The sequence below is a fragment of the Nicotiana tabacum genome, chromosome 3 (genome assembly GCF_000715075.1).
Source record: "Nicotiana tabacum cultivar K326 chromosome 3, ASM71507v2, whole genome shotgun sequence".
In the NCBI taxonomy this organism is placed as follows: Eukaryota; Viridiplantae; Streptophyta; class Magnoliopsida; order Solanales; family Solanaceae; genus Nicotiana; species Nicotiana tabacum.
In genome coordinates this window covers 55,437,839-55,452,542 of record NC_134082.1, presented here as the reverse complement: position 1 = coordinate 55,452,542, position 14,704 = coordinate 55,437,839, and the positions used below count along the sequence as shown (strand labels likewise).

Sequence of the window (14,704 nt, the reverse complement as noted above, 5' to 3'; positions counted from 1 at the left end):
CAGCATATTCTGAACTTCTTAGAGATTAGTGATACTTATATCACTAACGGGGTCACTCCAAATTATGTGAAGCTCACACTTTTTCCATTCTCTCTGTTGGGCGAAGCTAAGCGATGGTTAAAGGCAGAACCATTTAATTTCAATACATCATGGAAGATTTGGCAAGAAAATTCCTGGCAAGGTTCTTCCTTTCAGGAAAAACTACAATGATCAGAAGTGAGATAGTTGCCTTTAAACAGAAAGCAGGGGAATCTTTACACTCAGCTTGGGAAAGGTTCAAGGGGTTACTCAGAGACTGTCCTCATCACAATCAGATGAATGAAGTGTTAGCTCACACTTTCATAGAAGGGCTCCATCCCTAAACAAAAATTGTAGTCGATGCTGCAACTGGAGGTCAAGTATTGGAGAAAAGCTTCGATGAAATTTATGCATTATTGAACAAATTCTCCAAAAGCAATCCGGATTGGCAAGGAGAGATGGGTAGGAACATGGTACAAAAATCACCAGGGGTTCTTGAATTAGATGTTATCTCAGCATTGTCAGCACAAGTCTCTACGCTGACCAACCAAGTCAATCAGATGACCATGATCATTAACAAGCAACAAGCCCAGCCTATGCATCAAGTTCAAATATTTTATGAAGTATGTGGAGAGGGTCACATGAGCAATCTATGCATAGCAAATCCAGAGTCTGTATATTTTGTAGGTAATGCAAATTGAGGCCCAACAAATCAGTATGGGGACACCTACAATCCCAACTGGAGGAATCACCCAAACTTCTCTTGTGGTGGAAATCAAGGCAATCAGAATCAGTACCGGCCTCAAGCACCTCAACAACAATCCAGACCACCTCAGGTTGAACAACAAGCTAGCCTTGAGGAGATGATGAAGAAATTGATGGCCGACCAGCAAGCCATTAATAAGAAATTAATAGCAGATCAACAAACTTTCAATCAGAAAATAAAGGCTGATCAGCAGGCTTAAGCCATTGCACTAGAAAATTTGGAGCACCACGTGGGCCAACTTGCCAGAGTCCAAAATACCAGACCAATAGGGGATCTTCCTAGTGATACGGAGCCCAATCCTAAAGCTCAAATCAATGCGGTTACCTTGAGAAATGGAAGAGCATTACAAGAAGCTCCAAAGAAAAAGAAGAATACAGCTCATCCTAAAGGAGAATTAGTTCCCAAGCCAGTTGAGGGGAATGAGAAAGATGATAAAGGACCCGATCCAGTAATTGAGACTAGGCCACCACCTCCATTTCCACAAAGACTACAGAAGCAAAAAGATAATGCTAAGTACAAGAAATTCCTAGATATTTTGAGCCAAGTGAGTGTGAATTTGACTTCGGTGGAAATTTTGCAGGAAGTGCCTAAGTATGCAAGGTATCTCAGAGATATTGTGGCAAACAAACGAAGACATGCAGAGTTCGAAACAGTTGCACTTACTTAAAAGTGCAGTGCTAGAGTTTAGAGTAAACTTCCTCCTAAGTTGAAGGATCCTGGGAGTTTCACAATTCATTTGTCTCTTGTAAAACAAGAAGTTGGTAGAGCCCTATGTGATAGGTCACTAGTCATGCCAGAAGGAATTATTGAGGATGTGTTAGTTCGAGTGGTAAAGTTTATTCTTCCTGCTAATTTTATTGTTCTTGATTACGAGGCAGATGATGAAGTGCCCATTCTTTTGGGGCGACCATTCTTAGCTACCGGTGGAGCAATTATTGATGTGAAGGAAGGGAAGTTAAAAATGAGAGTTGACGATGAGGAGGTCACTTTTAATGTGTACAAAGCACTTAAGCTCCCTAAGCATTATGAGGACTTGTGCATGATTATTGTGGTCGAATTGAAGGGAATAGAGTAGAGTCAGCATGTGAATTATAGAGATCTAGATGTGACAACTGAGTTAGAGGAGGTGGTGTTTCCAACTAAGCATGTAAAGATGATTGAGAAAAGAGCCAGAGATGAAAGAGGATACCTTCCAAGAGCGTACAAAAAGGCTAGACTTCATGGGAGAAAGAAGAAGAGAAACGCCCAACCTGAGCAGAGTAGCAGAGTCAAGTCGCGACTATAAATAAGGCGCTTGTTGGGAGGCAACCCAACCTATATATCTTTTATTTATTGATTATTTTTTTAGTGTCAAGTTTTGTGTTGTTTTTATTTTACAGAGTAGGAGAAGTCTGAGTACCCAAAGTTGAAGTTGAGGAGCATGTTTGAGCCTAAGTGTGGGGTCCCCCCGACCCTTAATATTGAGGATCATGTCCGAGCTAGGCCTGAGAGGGCCTCAGGGAGTATTTCTCACCCTTGTTTTAATATTTTTCTCTATGATCATGCATCGAGGACTATGCATAATATAAGTGTGGGGTGGAGAAACTAGTTTCTGAAGTGTAATTGTATAAAACCATTTGTTTTTATTTAGTTTTTCTTTTAGAACTCGTAGTAGACATAGTCTAGCTTAAAAAATAAAATAAAAAAATAAATAAAAACGAAAATTGAAAAAAAAAATTAGAAAAAGTTCAGATTTTTCCCGACGATGGATCTTTTGGACAATTTTCTTGAGGGAAAAAGTCCGATTAAAAACACCAAAAAGATTTTTCATTTTTTAGGATAGTTAGGTAGTATCCCTTGGTTTTTCTTTAGGCACTGGTTCTTTTCCAAGGGTGTAGCTCGAACCGGGTACTTTATTTTTTTTAGGAGTAGTTTAGGAAGAAACTGAGTCGCTCTAAGATACTCATTGACATGGTTGATGCTGGCACATTAGGCTATGACATGCATTCTATTTTCCCGTATATTTGGTTTGAATTATGAAGCCTAAGTAAAGTAAATAGCCTATTTTGTGACGCCCTTTTTCAGTTGTTTGACTCATATGTCACATAGTGTAATATTGCTTAAATTTCTCAATTATGTGTGCTTGCTTGACTTGAGAGTTGAATAGAACCGTCTTGATTGAGTCATGTGCAACGTGTGTGTGAGAATTTTTGATTTTCTATGTTATCCTATGTAGTCTAGAACTTGACCCGTGTGTTAATTGAAGTGAAATTATAAGTTGAAATAATCTAGGAGATGACGTAGGCCCTAGACCTACCCAACACGTATAAAAGCAATAACCGGCACTTATCAAGTTAGAAAAGAACCGGCACTTATAAAAAAATAGTTTTATACAATTCCCCGGCAACGACGCCAAAAACTTGTTGCTCCCAAACGCACACGCAAGTATACGTTGTCGAGAAGTAATATAGGATTGTAAGTCCAGATATCGTACCCATAGGGACTTGTGATTAACTATCAACTAAATTAAACTCAAACAATTAATCTTTTCAAGCGAATTCTAAAGTATGAATATTTAACTAAAACTAATCTAAAGTAACAAACTAAGTGATTAAAGAAAACAAGTTGGCAAATTATAGAGACAAAGTCAATGTGAGTGAATATTCTAGAGTTATCGGTTAGCTAACAATCCCGTTGAGTTTACCACTTATATCGTCTAATTAATTTATCTGGTTTATTAATTGATGGGGTTAATATTGCTCGCAGCCTTCTCCCGATGTACAACTCGCCTGTTCAAGCTAACCTAACGCCTATATTCCTATGGAATTAGGATTAACAAGAACGCATTGATAATTCCTATATAGTAACCAAGCAAGGCGAATAGGTATATTCCTATCCTAACCGCAAATCCGCTCCCCCTCAGAGTTAAGATCTTGCTCTACTCAATCTTATATGCAATCTAGAATTCCCTCTCCCGAGTTCAATCCTAGATTCGTAGATAGTATTCAATTGGTGATCAAGCAATCAAATAATTAAGCACAAGATTGAATAAATAAACCAATATGATAAAATAATAAGAACAATTCAAGTTTCAAACTACAACGTTTATGTAGCACCCAAAACTCTAGAACTAAGAACTATAAAATTAAAGGAAGAGAAGAGAAGAAAAACTAGTTAGAAGCCTCCTCCAAGCATGGTGTATGTTGCCTCGCGTGAATTATCCTTCAAAGTATGTTCTATATCAACAAAGTGGCGTCTTTTCCTCCAAAAATAGGTTAAGTCTTGCTTTATTACGTGTTGGGTAGGTCTAGGGCCGAAATAACCTTGTTCTGGGCGAAATTGGACAAAATCATGTCATCGGCACCCTGGGTAGCGCCAGGCGCCCACCAGGGCACTGCCTCAAACTTCCATTCCGCCTCCAGCGCCACAAGTGGCGCCAGGCGCTGCCTGTGGCGCCCTAGTGCTCAATTCGTCCGATTTTGTTCGTTTTGGCTCAAATCTTGCGTGTTTCCCCCCAATTGCTCCTGAATCATTCCAACACATAAAAACACTTCAAATTAATATAAATCATAGCATTAAACATCCCAAATTCATGAAACAAAAGTAAAATATGAGGCGATATACATACAAATATATATACTTTAAGTTAAACATCAACACCCCACACTTAAACTCTTCTCGTCCTCGAGCAATGGGACTATCTAATAAACCCCGAACTACATACAAGTATGAATTATAGAGGAGCACCTTAAATTTTAACCACACACTATACCCTTGACTATTATCAATACCGGCACACAAGCATGAACACACAAAAATTAACATTCTTCCCGTTTATGCATACCCAAGTATAATATTTCAATTCAATCAATTTCAACAACCTATTTTTCACCACCCAACCTCAAAAGCCTACTTGCAACCACTAAGCACCCTCAATTCATGCACTTACCCAACACGAAAGTTTACAACATTACTAACCATTCATGAGATCATGTGCCCTTACCAACAAACAAAAGAGTGAATATAGTAGTCCACACATTCAAATATACTTTTGAATATAGATTAAGGACATCGCACAATTGAACAAAATTCGCTCACTCTTACAAAGAGTTCATATGCATCCCGTGGTTGTACCATAAGCTTGCCCATAGTGTATATCTCTACTAATTTAAGCTAGCCAAATCTAGGATCAATTAGGACTTTAAGGTTCTAATGTAGGCTAAGGGATGGGTATGATATATTTAGAAATGGCGACCAACCCTCCTAAGCACTTTAATACACTACATTCACAATTCAAGCACATATTCTTCTCAACCAATTCACTTTCCATATACATCATAGCCCTCTTTTCAATTAAGCACTTCTATAATTCCACTAGCACAAATCATTAAGAAGTGGAGGTATGTATTTTTTTCTTACATTATTTGAACTATCATATTTTTTTCTCTTTTCTTGCAATTTTTATTTTCCTTTCTCTTTTTTTTTTCTTTTCTTCACACACTCCATACATTAAAGTTCATTGGCTAGTGACTTTTGATTTTGACTTTAGTGCACCAACCGGCCTTTTCATGGTTTCACTCAAAATCTACTCCCCAGTCTCTAACCCTACTTCTTTTAGTGACTAATTGCCTTAGGAGGTAAAGGTTCTATCTCAAATTAAAAACAAAATAGGAGTATGGCTTGTAATGTGGGTGCCAAAAGAAAGGTCTATAGGTTCAAAGGGGCTAGCAACGAAAAAATTTATTTTTATGTGACAATCACATCCCTGATCAAGCAAGAAAATGCCTACGTCATCTCCTAGATTAGCACAACTTACATTTTCGCTTCAATTAACACACAGGGAAAGTTCTAGACTACACATGATAGCACAGAAAATCACAAATCCTCACACACACGTTGCACATGACTCAATCAAAACGGTTCTGTTCAATTCTCAAGTCAAGCAAACACACATAATTGTGAAATTTAAGCAATATTGCACTATGTGGCATACAAGTCAAACAACTGAGAAAAGGCTTCACAATATAGGCTATTTACTTTACTTAGACTTCACAATTCAAACCAAATAAATGGAAAAATAGAATGTATGTCATAGCCTAATGTGTCAGCATCAACCATGTCAATAAGTATCTCAGAGCGACTCAATTTCTTCCTGAAATACTCCTAAAAAAATAAAAATAAAGTACACGGTTCGATCTACACCCTGGAAAAAGAACCAGCGCCCAAAGAAAAACTAAGGGATACTACCTAACTATCCTAAAAAAATCTTTTTCGTGTTTTTAATCAGACTTTATCCCTCAAGAAAATTGTCCAGAAGATCCATCGTCGGGATAAGTCCGAATATTTTCTAAACTTTTTTTTTAATTTTCGTTTTTTAACTAGTCTATGTCTACTACGAATTTTAAAAGAAAAACTAAATAAAAAATAATTTTATACAATTACACGTCAGAAAGTAGTTTCCCCACCCCACACTTATTTTATGCATAGTCCTCGATGCATGATCATTGAGAAAAATAATACAACAAAGGTGAGAAATACTCCCTGAGACCCCACACTTAAGCTCAAACATGCTCCTTAGCTTCAACTTCGGGTACTCAGATTTTCCTTACTTTGCAAAACAAAAACAACACGAAACTTGACACGATATAAGAAAATAAAAATTAAAAAATTAAAAAATTAAAATACATGCTGGGTTGCCTCCCAACAAGCGCTTGATTTAACGTCGCGGTACGACGCCATCACTTTCACCACTTTTCCTTCCACTTTGAGGATATGAATTGTGCCCCTAATTTTGCATCAATTTTTCTGTCACGTTCCTGGGGCGGTAGTATAAAAATAAATGAACCAAGCAATAGGTATCGCATCTTGCTCTTCTTGGCCTTTAAGTGGGGGATGTCGTTTTGTCTCCTTGACATCACAAATTTCAGAATATAAGCACTTTGTTCCTTATCCATTGACTCCTTCATATGCTCGACTGGATCAATTCACATGTCACCAACCAAACACAATGTTGAAAAATGTTTAGAATGAAGTCAAATACGCTCCAACTCCAAAATTGCATTATTTTTGACATCCTCAATTTTGCACTCTTCGTCAACCTTAGCATCATAAATAATATTTTGGTCGAATAATTGGAGTTCCTCTTTCCGCTTCTCAAGATGCCCAGTATCCACAAAAATTGGTTGTAGGGCATCAGACGCCTCAACCTTTTTATTCAATTGATCATGAATGTCGTGGATATCTATGCCAAATTGGTCTATTTCTTTCCTGAGCTCAGTTCTTCCTTCTATCAGTTGTTCTGTCATATTTGAAAGACCATCACGGAGAAACTCATGAGATTTAATTAGTTGAGCTTGTTCCTCAAACCAAGATAGGCTCAGTATATCTTCTTTTTTAAAATAATCTTCTTGTGGGAACTCGCTCTCTTCATCGAATTGAGGTTCTTCTTGGAAATTGGCCTTTAATTCATCCATTCTAGCCTGGAGTCTTTTGATCGTTAAGGCATCAAGACTTTGTTGCTCGACTATTTGCCTCATCATGTCCATAATACGAACCATGCTTTCCATATCCTCCACTTCATTACTCCTACCAAACTCATAAACATTAGTAGAAACATTATAATAAGAACTCTGAGAAGGATAATAAGAATTAGGACAACCATCCCAATGGCCACCTTGACAACCACACACATTACAAAAATTCCACACATCAGATTGAGATGCCCAATTTTTCCCTAAGTGTGGTTCTCCACAAAATGGACAAGAATCGCCATAATAAGAATAACCAATATTCGACCAATTATCGTTCCAATATGCCATGTCAACAAAGATAATAAAATATTAAAGTAAGTTAAAATAAAAATAAATTAAAAACTTTAATAGGCAAAAAGTAAAAATTTAATCTAGTAGAATAGTTAATTTCTAAGTCCCCGGCAACGACGCCAAAAACTTGTTGTTCCCAAATGCACATGCAAGTATACGTGGTCGACAAGTAATATAGGATTGTAAGTCCTGATATCGTACCCACAGGGACTTATGATTAACTATCAACTAAATTAAACCAAACAATTAATCTATTCAAGCGAATCATAACATATGAATATTTAACTAAAATTAATCTGGAGTAGTAAATTAAGAGATTAAAGAAAACAAGTTGGCAAATTACAGAGACGAAGTCAATGTGAGTGAATATTCTAGAGTTATGGGTTAGATAAAAATCCCGTTGAGTTTTTCACTTATATCGTCTAATTAATTTATCTGGTTTATTGATTGACAGGGTTAATATTGCTCGTAGCCTTCTCCCGAAGTACAACTCGACTGTTCAAGCTAACCTAACGCCTATATTCCTATGGATTTAGGATTAACAAGAACGCATTGATAATTCCTGTATAATAACCCAGCAAGGCCATTAGGTATATTCCTATCCTAACTGCAAATCCGCTCCCCCTCAGAGTTAAGATCATGCTCTACTCAATCTTATATGCAATCTAGAGTTCCCTCTCCTGAGTTCAATCCTAGATTCGTAGATTGTATTTAATTGGTGATCAAGCAATCAAATAATTAAGCGCAAGATTTAATAAATAAACCAATATGATAAAATAATAATAACAATTCAAGCTTCAAACTACAACGTTCATGTAGCACCCAAAGCTCTAGAACTAAGAACTATAAAATTAAAGGAAGAGAAGAGAAGAAAAACTAGTTAGAAGCCTCCTCCAAGCGTGGTGTATGTTTCGCCACGTGAATTCTCCTTCAATGTATGTTCTATATAACCAAATCATTTCCTCCAAAATTAGGTTTAGTCTTGCTTTTATACGTGTTGGGTAGGTTTAGGGCCGAAATAACCTTGTCCCGGGCGAAATTGGACAAAATCACATCACCGGCGCCCTGGGTAGCGCCAGGGGCCCACCAGGGCACTGCCTCAAACTTCCATTCTGCCTGCAGTGCCACAGGTGGCACCAGGCGCTACCTGTGGATCCCAAGTGCTCAATTCGTCCGGTTTTGTTCGTTTTGGCTAAAATCTTGCGTGTTTCGCCCCCAGTTGCTCCCGAATCATTCTAACACATAAAAACACTTCAATTTAATATAAATCATAGCATTTAACATCCCAAATTCACCAAACAAAAGTAAAATATGAGGCGATATACATACAAATATATATACTTTAAGCTAAACATCAAAAACTTGTTACTCCTAAACGCACATGCAAGTATACGTGGTCGACAAGTAATATAATGATAAGTTGAGTGTCGAACCCACAGAGACTTGTATAAACTACTCACTAAATCACTAAAATTGTTATTCAATCCAGCTAAAATCAAAGTCCACTAATATGATTATATTATACTACGATTCTAAATAATAACTAAATTATCAAGTAACGAGTTGATTGTTGTGTATTCAGTAGAGACAAATATTCCAGGGTTTTGATCGATTCACCATTCATATTGTGTTCTAGTTAACTCTCCCTTTCATATAATTCACTCATGGTTGCTAATTAATTGATAAATGCTCTCATAGCCTTCTCCCGAAGTACTACTCACCTATTCTCAATAGATTAACACCTATATTCCTATGAAATCAATCTATTAAGAACGCATTAAGATCACGATATTTAATTAAGCACGGTGACTAGGTATATTCCTATCCTAGCCACAAATCCGCTCCCCCTAAGGGTTAAGATCATGCTCTCTTCAATTCTTCTCTAATCTAAACACGGCTTTCCCAAGCATATCAAAGATAGTAAATAGAACCTAACTGCTGGCTAGACAATTAAGCAATTAAACACAGAATTGAAGAAACAACCATATATTGGTGAATTATAATCAAGGTCAAGCTAATATCAAACAACAATATTCATGGCTAAATCACAACCCCAGAACAATGGGTGTTTAGCCACTCATAATCTAATCAAACAATTGCATAAATGTTGAATCAATTTGAAATACTAGAAAAAGATGAAGAAAACTGAGAATTCTCTGCTTTCTCACGATCGTGTGTGTATTTTTCCTCCAAAGTAGCATCTCCCCTTCAAAAATAGGTTTAGTCCTGCTTTTATACGTGTTGGGTAGGTCTAGGGACGAAATAATCTTGTCACGGGCGAAATTGGAGAAAATTCACGTCACTGGCGCCCAGCCCAGCGCCAGGCGCCCACCACGGCACTGCCTAATTTTCCAAAACTATTTTTAGTGCCACAGGTGGCGCCAGCACCCAAATGGCATTTTTCCCGTTTTTGTTTGTTTAAGCTCAAATCTTGCGCGTTTCGCCCCCAATTGCTCTAGAATCATTCCGAACAAGAAAGTTTACAATATTACCAATCATTCATGAGATCATGTGCCCTCACCAACAAACAAAAGAATGAATACAGACTAGTCCACACATTCAAAAGTGCTTTTGAACATAATTTAAGGACATCAGACAATTGAACCAAATTCACTCACTCTCACAAAGAGTTCATATGCATTTCGTGATCGTACCATAAACTTGCCCGTAGTGTATATCTCTAATAATTTAAGCTAGCCAAATCTAGGATGAATTAGGACTTTAAGTTTGTAATATAGGCTAAGGGACGGGTATGATTCATTTAGAAATAGTGGCTAACCCTCCTAAGTACTTTAATTCACTACATTTACAATTCAAGCACATATTCTCCTCAACCAAATCAATTGTCATATACTCCATAGCCCACTTTTCAATTAAGCACTTCTATATTTTCGCTAGCACAAATCAATAAGAATTGGAGGTGTTTATTTTTCTACATACTTTCACTATCATTTTTCTTTTCTTTCAATTTTTCTTTTCCTTTTCTCCTCTTTTTTTTCTTTTCTTCACACACTCCATACATTAAAGTTCATCGGCTAGTGACCTTTGATTTCAAATTTAGTGCACCAACGGTCCCTTCCATGGTTCCACTAAAAAGATACTCCCCAATCTCTAACCTAACTTCTTTTAGCGACTAAGTGCCTTAGGAGGTGAAGGTTCAATCAATATCAAATTAAGCACAAAATGGGGGTATGGCTTGTAATGTGGGTGCCAAAAGAAAGGTCTATAGGCTCGAAAGGGATAGCAACGGAAACTTTTATTTTTATGTGATAATCACATCCATGATCAAGCAAGAAATGCCTACGTCATCTCCTAGATTAGCACAACTTACAATTTCACTTCAATTAACACACGGGGCAAGTTCTAGACTACACAGGATAGCACAGAAAATCACAAATTCTCACACACACGTTGCACATGACTCAATCAAGACGGTTCTGTTCAACTCTCAAGTCAAGCAAGAACACATAATTGAGAAATTTAAGCAATATTGCACTATGTGGCATACGTGTTAAACAACTGAAAAAGGGCGTCACAAAATAGGCGATTTACTTTACTTAGGCTTCACAATTCAAACCAAATACACGGAAAAATAGAATGCATGTCATAGACTAATGTGCCAGCATCAACCATGTCAATGAGTATGTTAGAGCGACTCATTTTCTTCCTAAACTACTCCTAAAAAAATAAAGAACCCAATTCGAGCTACACCCTTTGAAAAGAACTCGCGCCCAAAAACAAACCAAGGGATACTACCTAACTATCCTAAAAAATGAAAAATCTTTTTGGTGTTTTTAATCGAACTTTTTCCCTCAAGAAAATTGTCCAAAAGATCCATCGTCGAGAAAAATCTGAACTTTTTCTATTTATTTTTTTCAATTTTCGTATTTATTTATTTTCTTATTTTATTTTTTAACCTAGACTATGTCTACTATGAATTCTAAAAGAAAAACTAAATAAAAAAATAGTTTTATACAATTACACTTCAGAAAGTAGTTTCCCCACCCCACACTTATATTATGCATAGTCCTCTATGCATGATCATAGAGAAAAATATTAAAACAAGGGTGAGAAATACTCCTTGAGGCCCTCTCAGGCCTAGCTCGGATATGATCCTCAATATTAAGGGTCGGGACGACCCCACACTTAGACTCAAACATGCTCCTCAGCTTCAACTTTGGGTACTCAGACTTCCCCTACTCTGCAAAATTAAAACAACACAAAACTTGTTACTAAAAAATAATAAATAAAAGATATACAGGTTGGGTCGCCTCCCAACAAGCGCCTTATTTATAGTCGCAGCACGACTCTGCTACTCTGCTCAGGTTGGGTGCTTTCTCTTATCTTTCTCCCATGAAGTCTAGCCTTTCTGCACGCTCTTGGAAGGTCTCCTTTTTCATCTCTGGCTCTTTTCTCAATCATCTTTACATGCTCAGTTTGAAACACTACCTTCTCTAACTCAGTTGTCCTATCTAGATCACTATAATTCACATGTTGACTCTACTCTATTCACTTCAATTCGACCACAGTAGTTATGCACAAGTCCTCATAATGCTTAGGGAGCTAAAGTACCTTGTACACATTAAAAGTGACCTCCTCATCATCAACTCTCATTTTTAACTTCCCTACCCTCACATCAATAATTGCTCCACTGGTAGCTAAGAATGGTCTCCCCAAAATAATGGGCACTTCCTCATCTGCCTTGTAATCAAGAACAATAAAATCAGCAAGAAGAATAAACTTTCCCGCTCGAACTAATACATCCTCAATAATTCCTTCTGGCATTACTATTGACCTATCTGCTAACTGTAAAGTGATTCTAGTAGGTCTAAGTACCCCAATCCGAGTTTCTTGAACAAAGAGGATGGCATCATATTTATACTAGCCCTAAAACACACAGGGCTCTACCAACTTCTTGTTTCCAAGAGAAAAATGGATTATGAAACTCCCAGGATCCTTCAACTTATGAGGAAGTTTACTCTAAACTCTAGCACTGCACTCTTTAGTAAGTGCAACTGTTTTGACCTCTGCATGTCTTCGTTTGTTTGCCACAATCTCTGAGATACCTTGCATACTTAGGCACTTCCTGCAAAATTTCCACCAAAGGCAAATTCACACTCACTTGGCTCAAAATATCTAGGAATTTCTTGTACTTAGCATCATCTTCTTGCTTCTGTAGTCTTTGTGGAAATGGAGGTGGTGGCCTAGTCTCAATTACTGGCTCGGGTCCTTTATCATCTTTCTCATTCCCCTCAACTGGCTTGGGAACTAATTCTCCTTCAGGATGAGCTGTATTCTTCTTTTTCTTTAGAGCTTCTTCTAATGCTCTTCCATTTCTCAAGGTAACCGCATTGACTTGAGCTTTAGGATTGGGCTCCGTATCACTAGGAAGATCCCCTATTAGTCTGGTATTTTGGGCTCTGGCAAGTTGGCCCACGTGGTGCTCCAAATTTCTCAGTGTTGCGGCTTGAGCCTGCTGATTAGCCATTATTTTCTGATTGAAAGTTTGTTTATATACTATTAATTTCTGATTAAGGGCTTGTTGGTCGGCCATCAATTTCTTCATCATCTCCTCAAGGCTAGCTTGTTGTTCAGCCTAAGGTGGTCTGGATTGTTGTTGAGGTGCTTGAGGCAGGTATTGATTCTGATTGCCTTGATTTCCACCCCAAGAGAAGTTTGGGTGATTCCTCCAGTTGGAATTGTAGGTGTCCCCATACTGATTTTTTTGGCCTCGATTTGCATTACCCACAAAATATACAGACTCTAGATTTGCTGGGCATAGATTGCTCATGTGACCCTCTCCACATACTTCACAAAATATTTGAACTTGTTGTACTGGCTGGGCTTGTTGCTTGTTAATGATCATGGCCATCTGATTGACTTGGTTGGTCAGTGTAGAGACATGTGCTGACAATGCTGAGATAACATCTAATTCAAGAACCCCTGGTGATTTTAGTACCATGTTCCTGCCCATCTCTCCTTGCAAATCCGGATTACTTTTGGAGAATTTTTTCAATAATGCATAAATTTCATCGAAGCTTTTCTCCAATACTTTACCTGCAACTGCAGCATCGACTAAAATTTTTGTTTGGGGATGGAGCTCTTTTATGAAAGTGTGAGCTAACACTTCATTCGTCTGATTGTGATGAGGACAATCTCTGAGTAGCCCCTTGAACCATTCCCAAGCTGAGTATAAAGATTCCCCTGCTTTCTGTTTGAAGGCAACTATCTCACTTCTGATCTTTGCAGTTTTGCCTGAAGGGAAGAACCTTGCCAGAAATTTTCTTGCAAAATCGTTCCATGATGTAATGGAATTAGCTGGTTCTGCCTTTAGCCATCGCTTAGCTTCGCCCAACAGAGAGAATGGAAAAAGTGTGAGCCTCACAAAATCTGGAGTGGCCCCGTTAGTGATATAAGTATCACTTATCTCCAAGAAGTTCAGAATATATTGTTGTGGATCCTCGTGTGGAAGACCCATAAATTGCCCGTTTGCATGAAGTAGCTGGATCATGCTCTGTTTCAGCTCAAAGTGCCGAGTGATCCTGGGCTTCACTATACTGGAGGTGACATTAGCAATGTTGGGCATCGCCACCTCCTGAACAGCCATAGGTTTCTCCTCTGCCATGTCCACAGGAAATTGAACAAGTGCCTGAATATTATTCGTGTCCCTTGCTTCCTTCAACCTCCTGTGAAATTTTATCTTAGGTTCAGGATCAAAGCCTTGAAGTCGGTCCTGGATTCTAACCCTACGCATTCAATCAAAGTTCCTGAGATTAGAGCAACAATCAAGTAACGTTAGACTCGACGAAATAAACAATTAAAGCAAAAACTAGCAAGTAGCTAATATTCAAGTCCTCGACAACGACGCCAAAAACTTGTTGCTCCCAAACGCACACACAAGTATACGTGGTCGACAAGTAATATAATGATAAGTTGAGTGTCGAACCCACATAGACTTGTATAAACTACTCACTAAATCACTAATATTATTATTCAATCCAGCAAAAATCAAAGTCCACTAATATGATTATATTATACTACGATTATAAATAATAACTAAATTATCAAGTAACGAGTTGATTGTTGTGTATTCAGTAGAGGCAAGTATTACAGGGTTGTG

At 37.8% G+C, this 14,704-nt stretch overlaps 1 protein-coding gene and 2 non-coding genes across 3 annotated transcripts; 1 reads left to right on the top strand and 2 right to left on the bottom strand.

Annotated features, from left to right (window-relative positions):
- Positions 1–207: 207 nt before the first annotated feature.
- On the bottom strand, positions 208–313 carry LOC142179742 (small nucleolar RNA R71). Its single transcript, XR_012708279.1, has one exon. It is a non-coding gene; the product is annotated as a small nucleolar RNA R71 (small nucleolar RNA).
- An 11,834-nt stretch (positions 314–12,147) lies between these two features.
- Positions 12,148–13,072, bottom strand: LOC142176341 (uncharacterized). Its single transcript, XM_075243573.1, has 2 exons — positions 12,651–13,072; positions 12,148–12,412 (listed from the first exon to the last, which is right to left on the bottom strand). Exons 1-2 carry the CDS (start codon positions 13,070–13,072, stop codon positions 12,148–12,150), a joined length of 687 nt encoding a protein of 228 aa, XP_075099674.1.
- A 651-nt stretch (positions 13,073–13,723) lies between these two features.
- LOC142179749 (small nucleolar RNA R71) lies at positions 13,724–13,828 on the top strand. Its single transcript, XR_012708286.1, has one exon. It is a non-coding gene; the product is annotated as a small nucleolar RNA R71 (small nucleolar RNA).
- Positions 13,829–14,704: the final 876 nt, after the last annotated feature.

What these genes read in the sequence shown, in the direction of transcription:
- LOC142176341 (XM_075243573.1), bottom strand. Translation starts at nt 13,072, where the DNA reads ATGGCTAATCAGCAGGCTCAAGCCGCAACACTGAGAAATTTGGAGCAC. An exon ending in GAAGTGCCTAAGTATGCAAG is followed by an intron (nt 12,413 to 12,650) that starts GTATCTCAGAGA and finishes TGGGGTACTTAG; the next exon opens with ACCTACTAGAATCACTTTAC.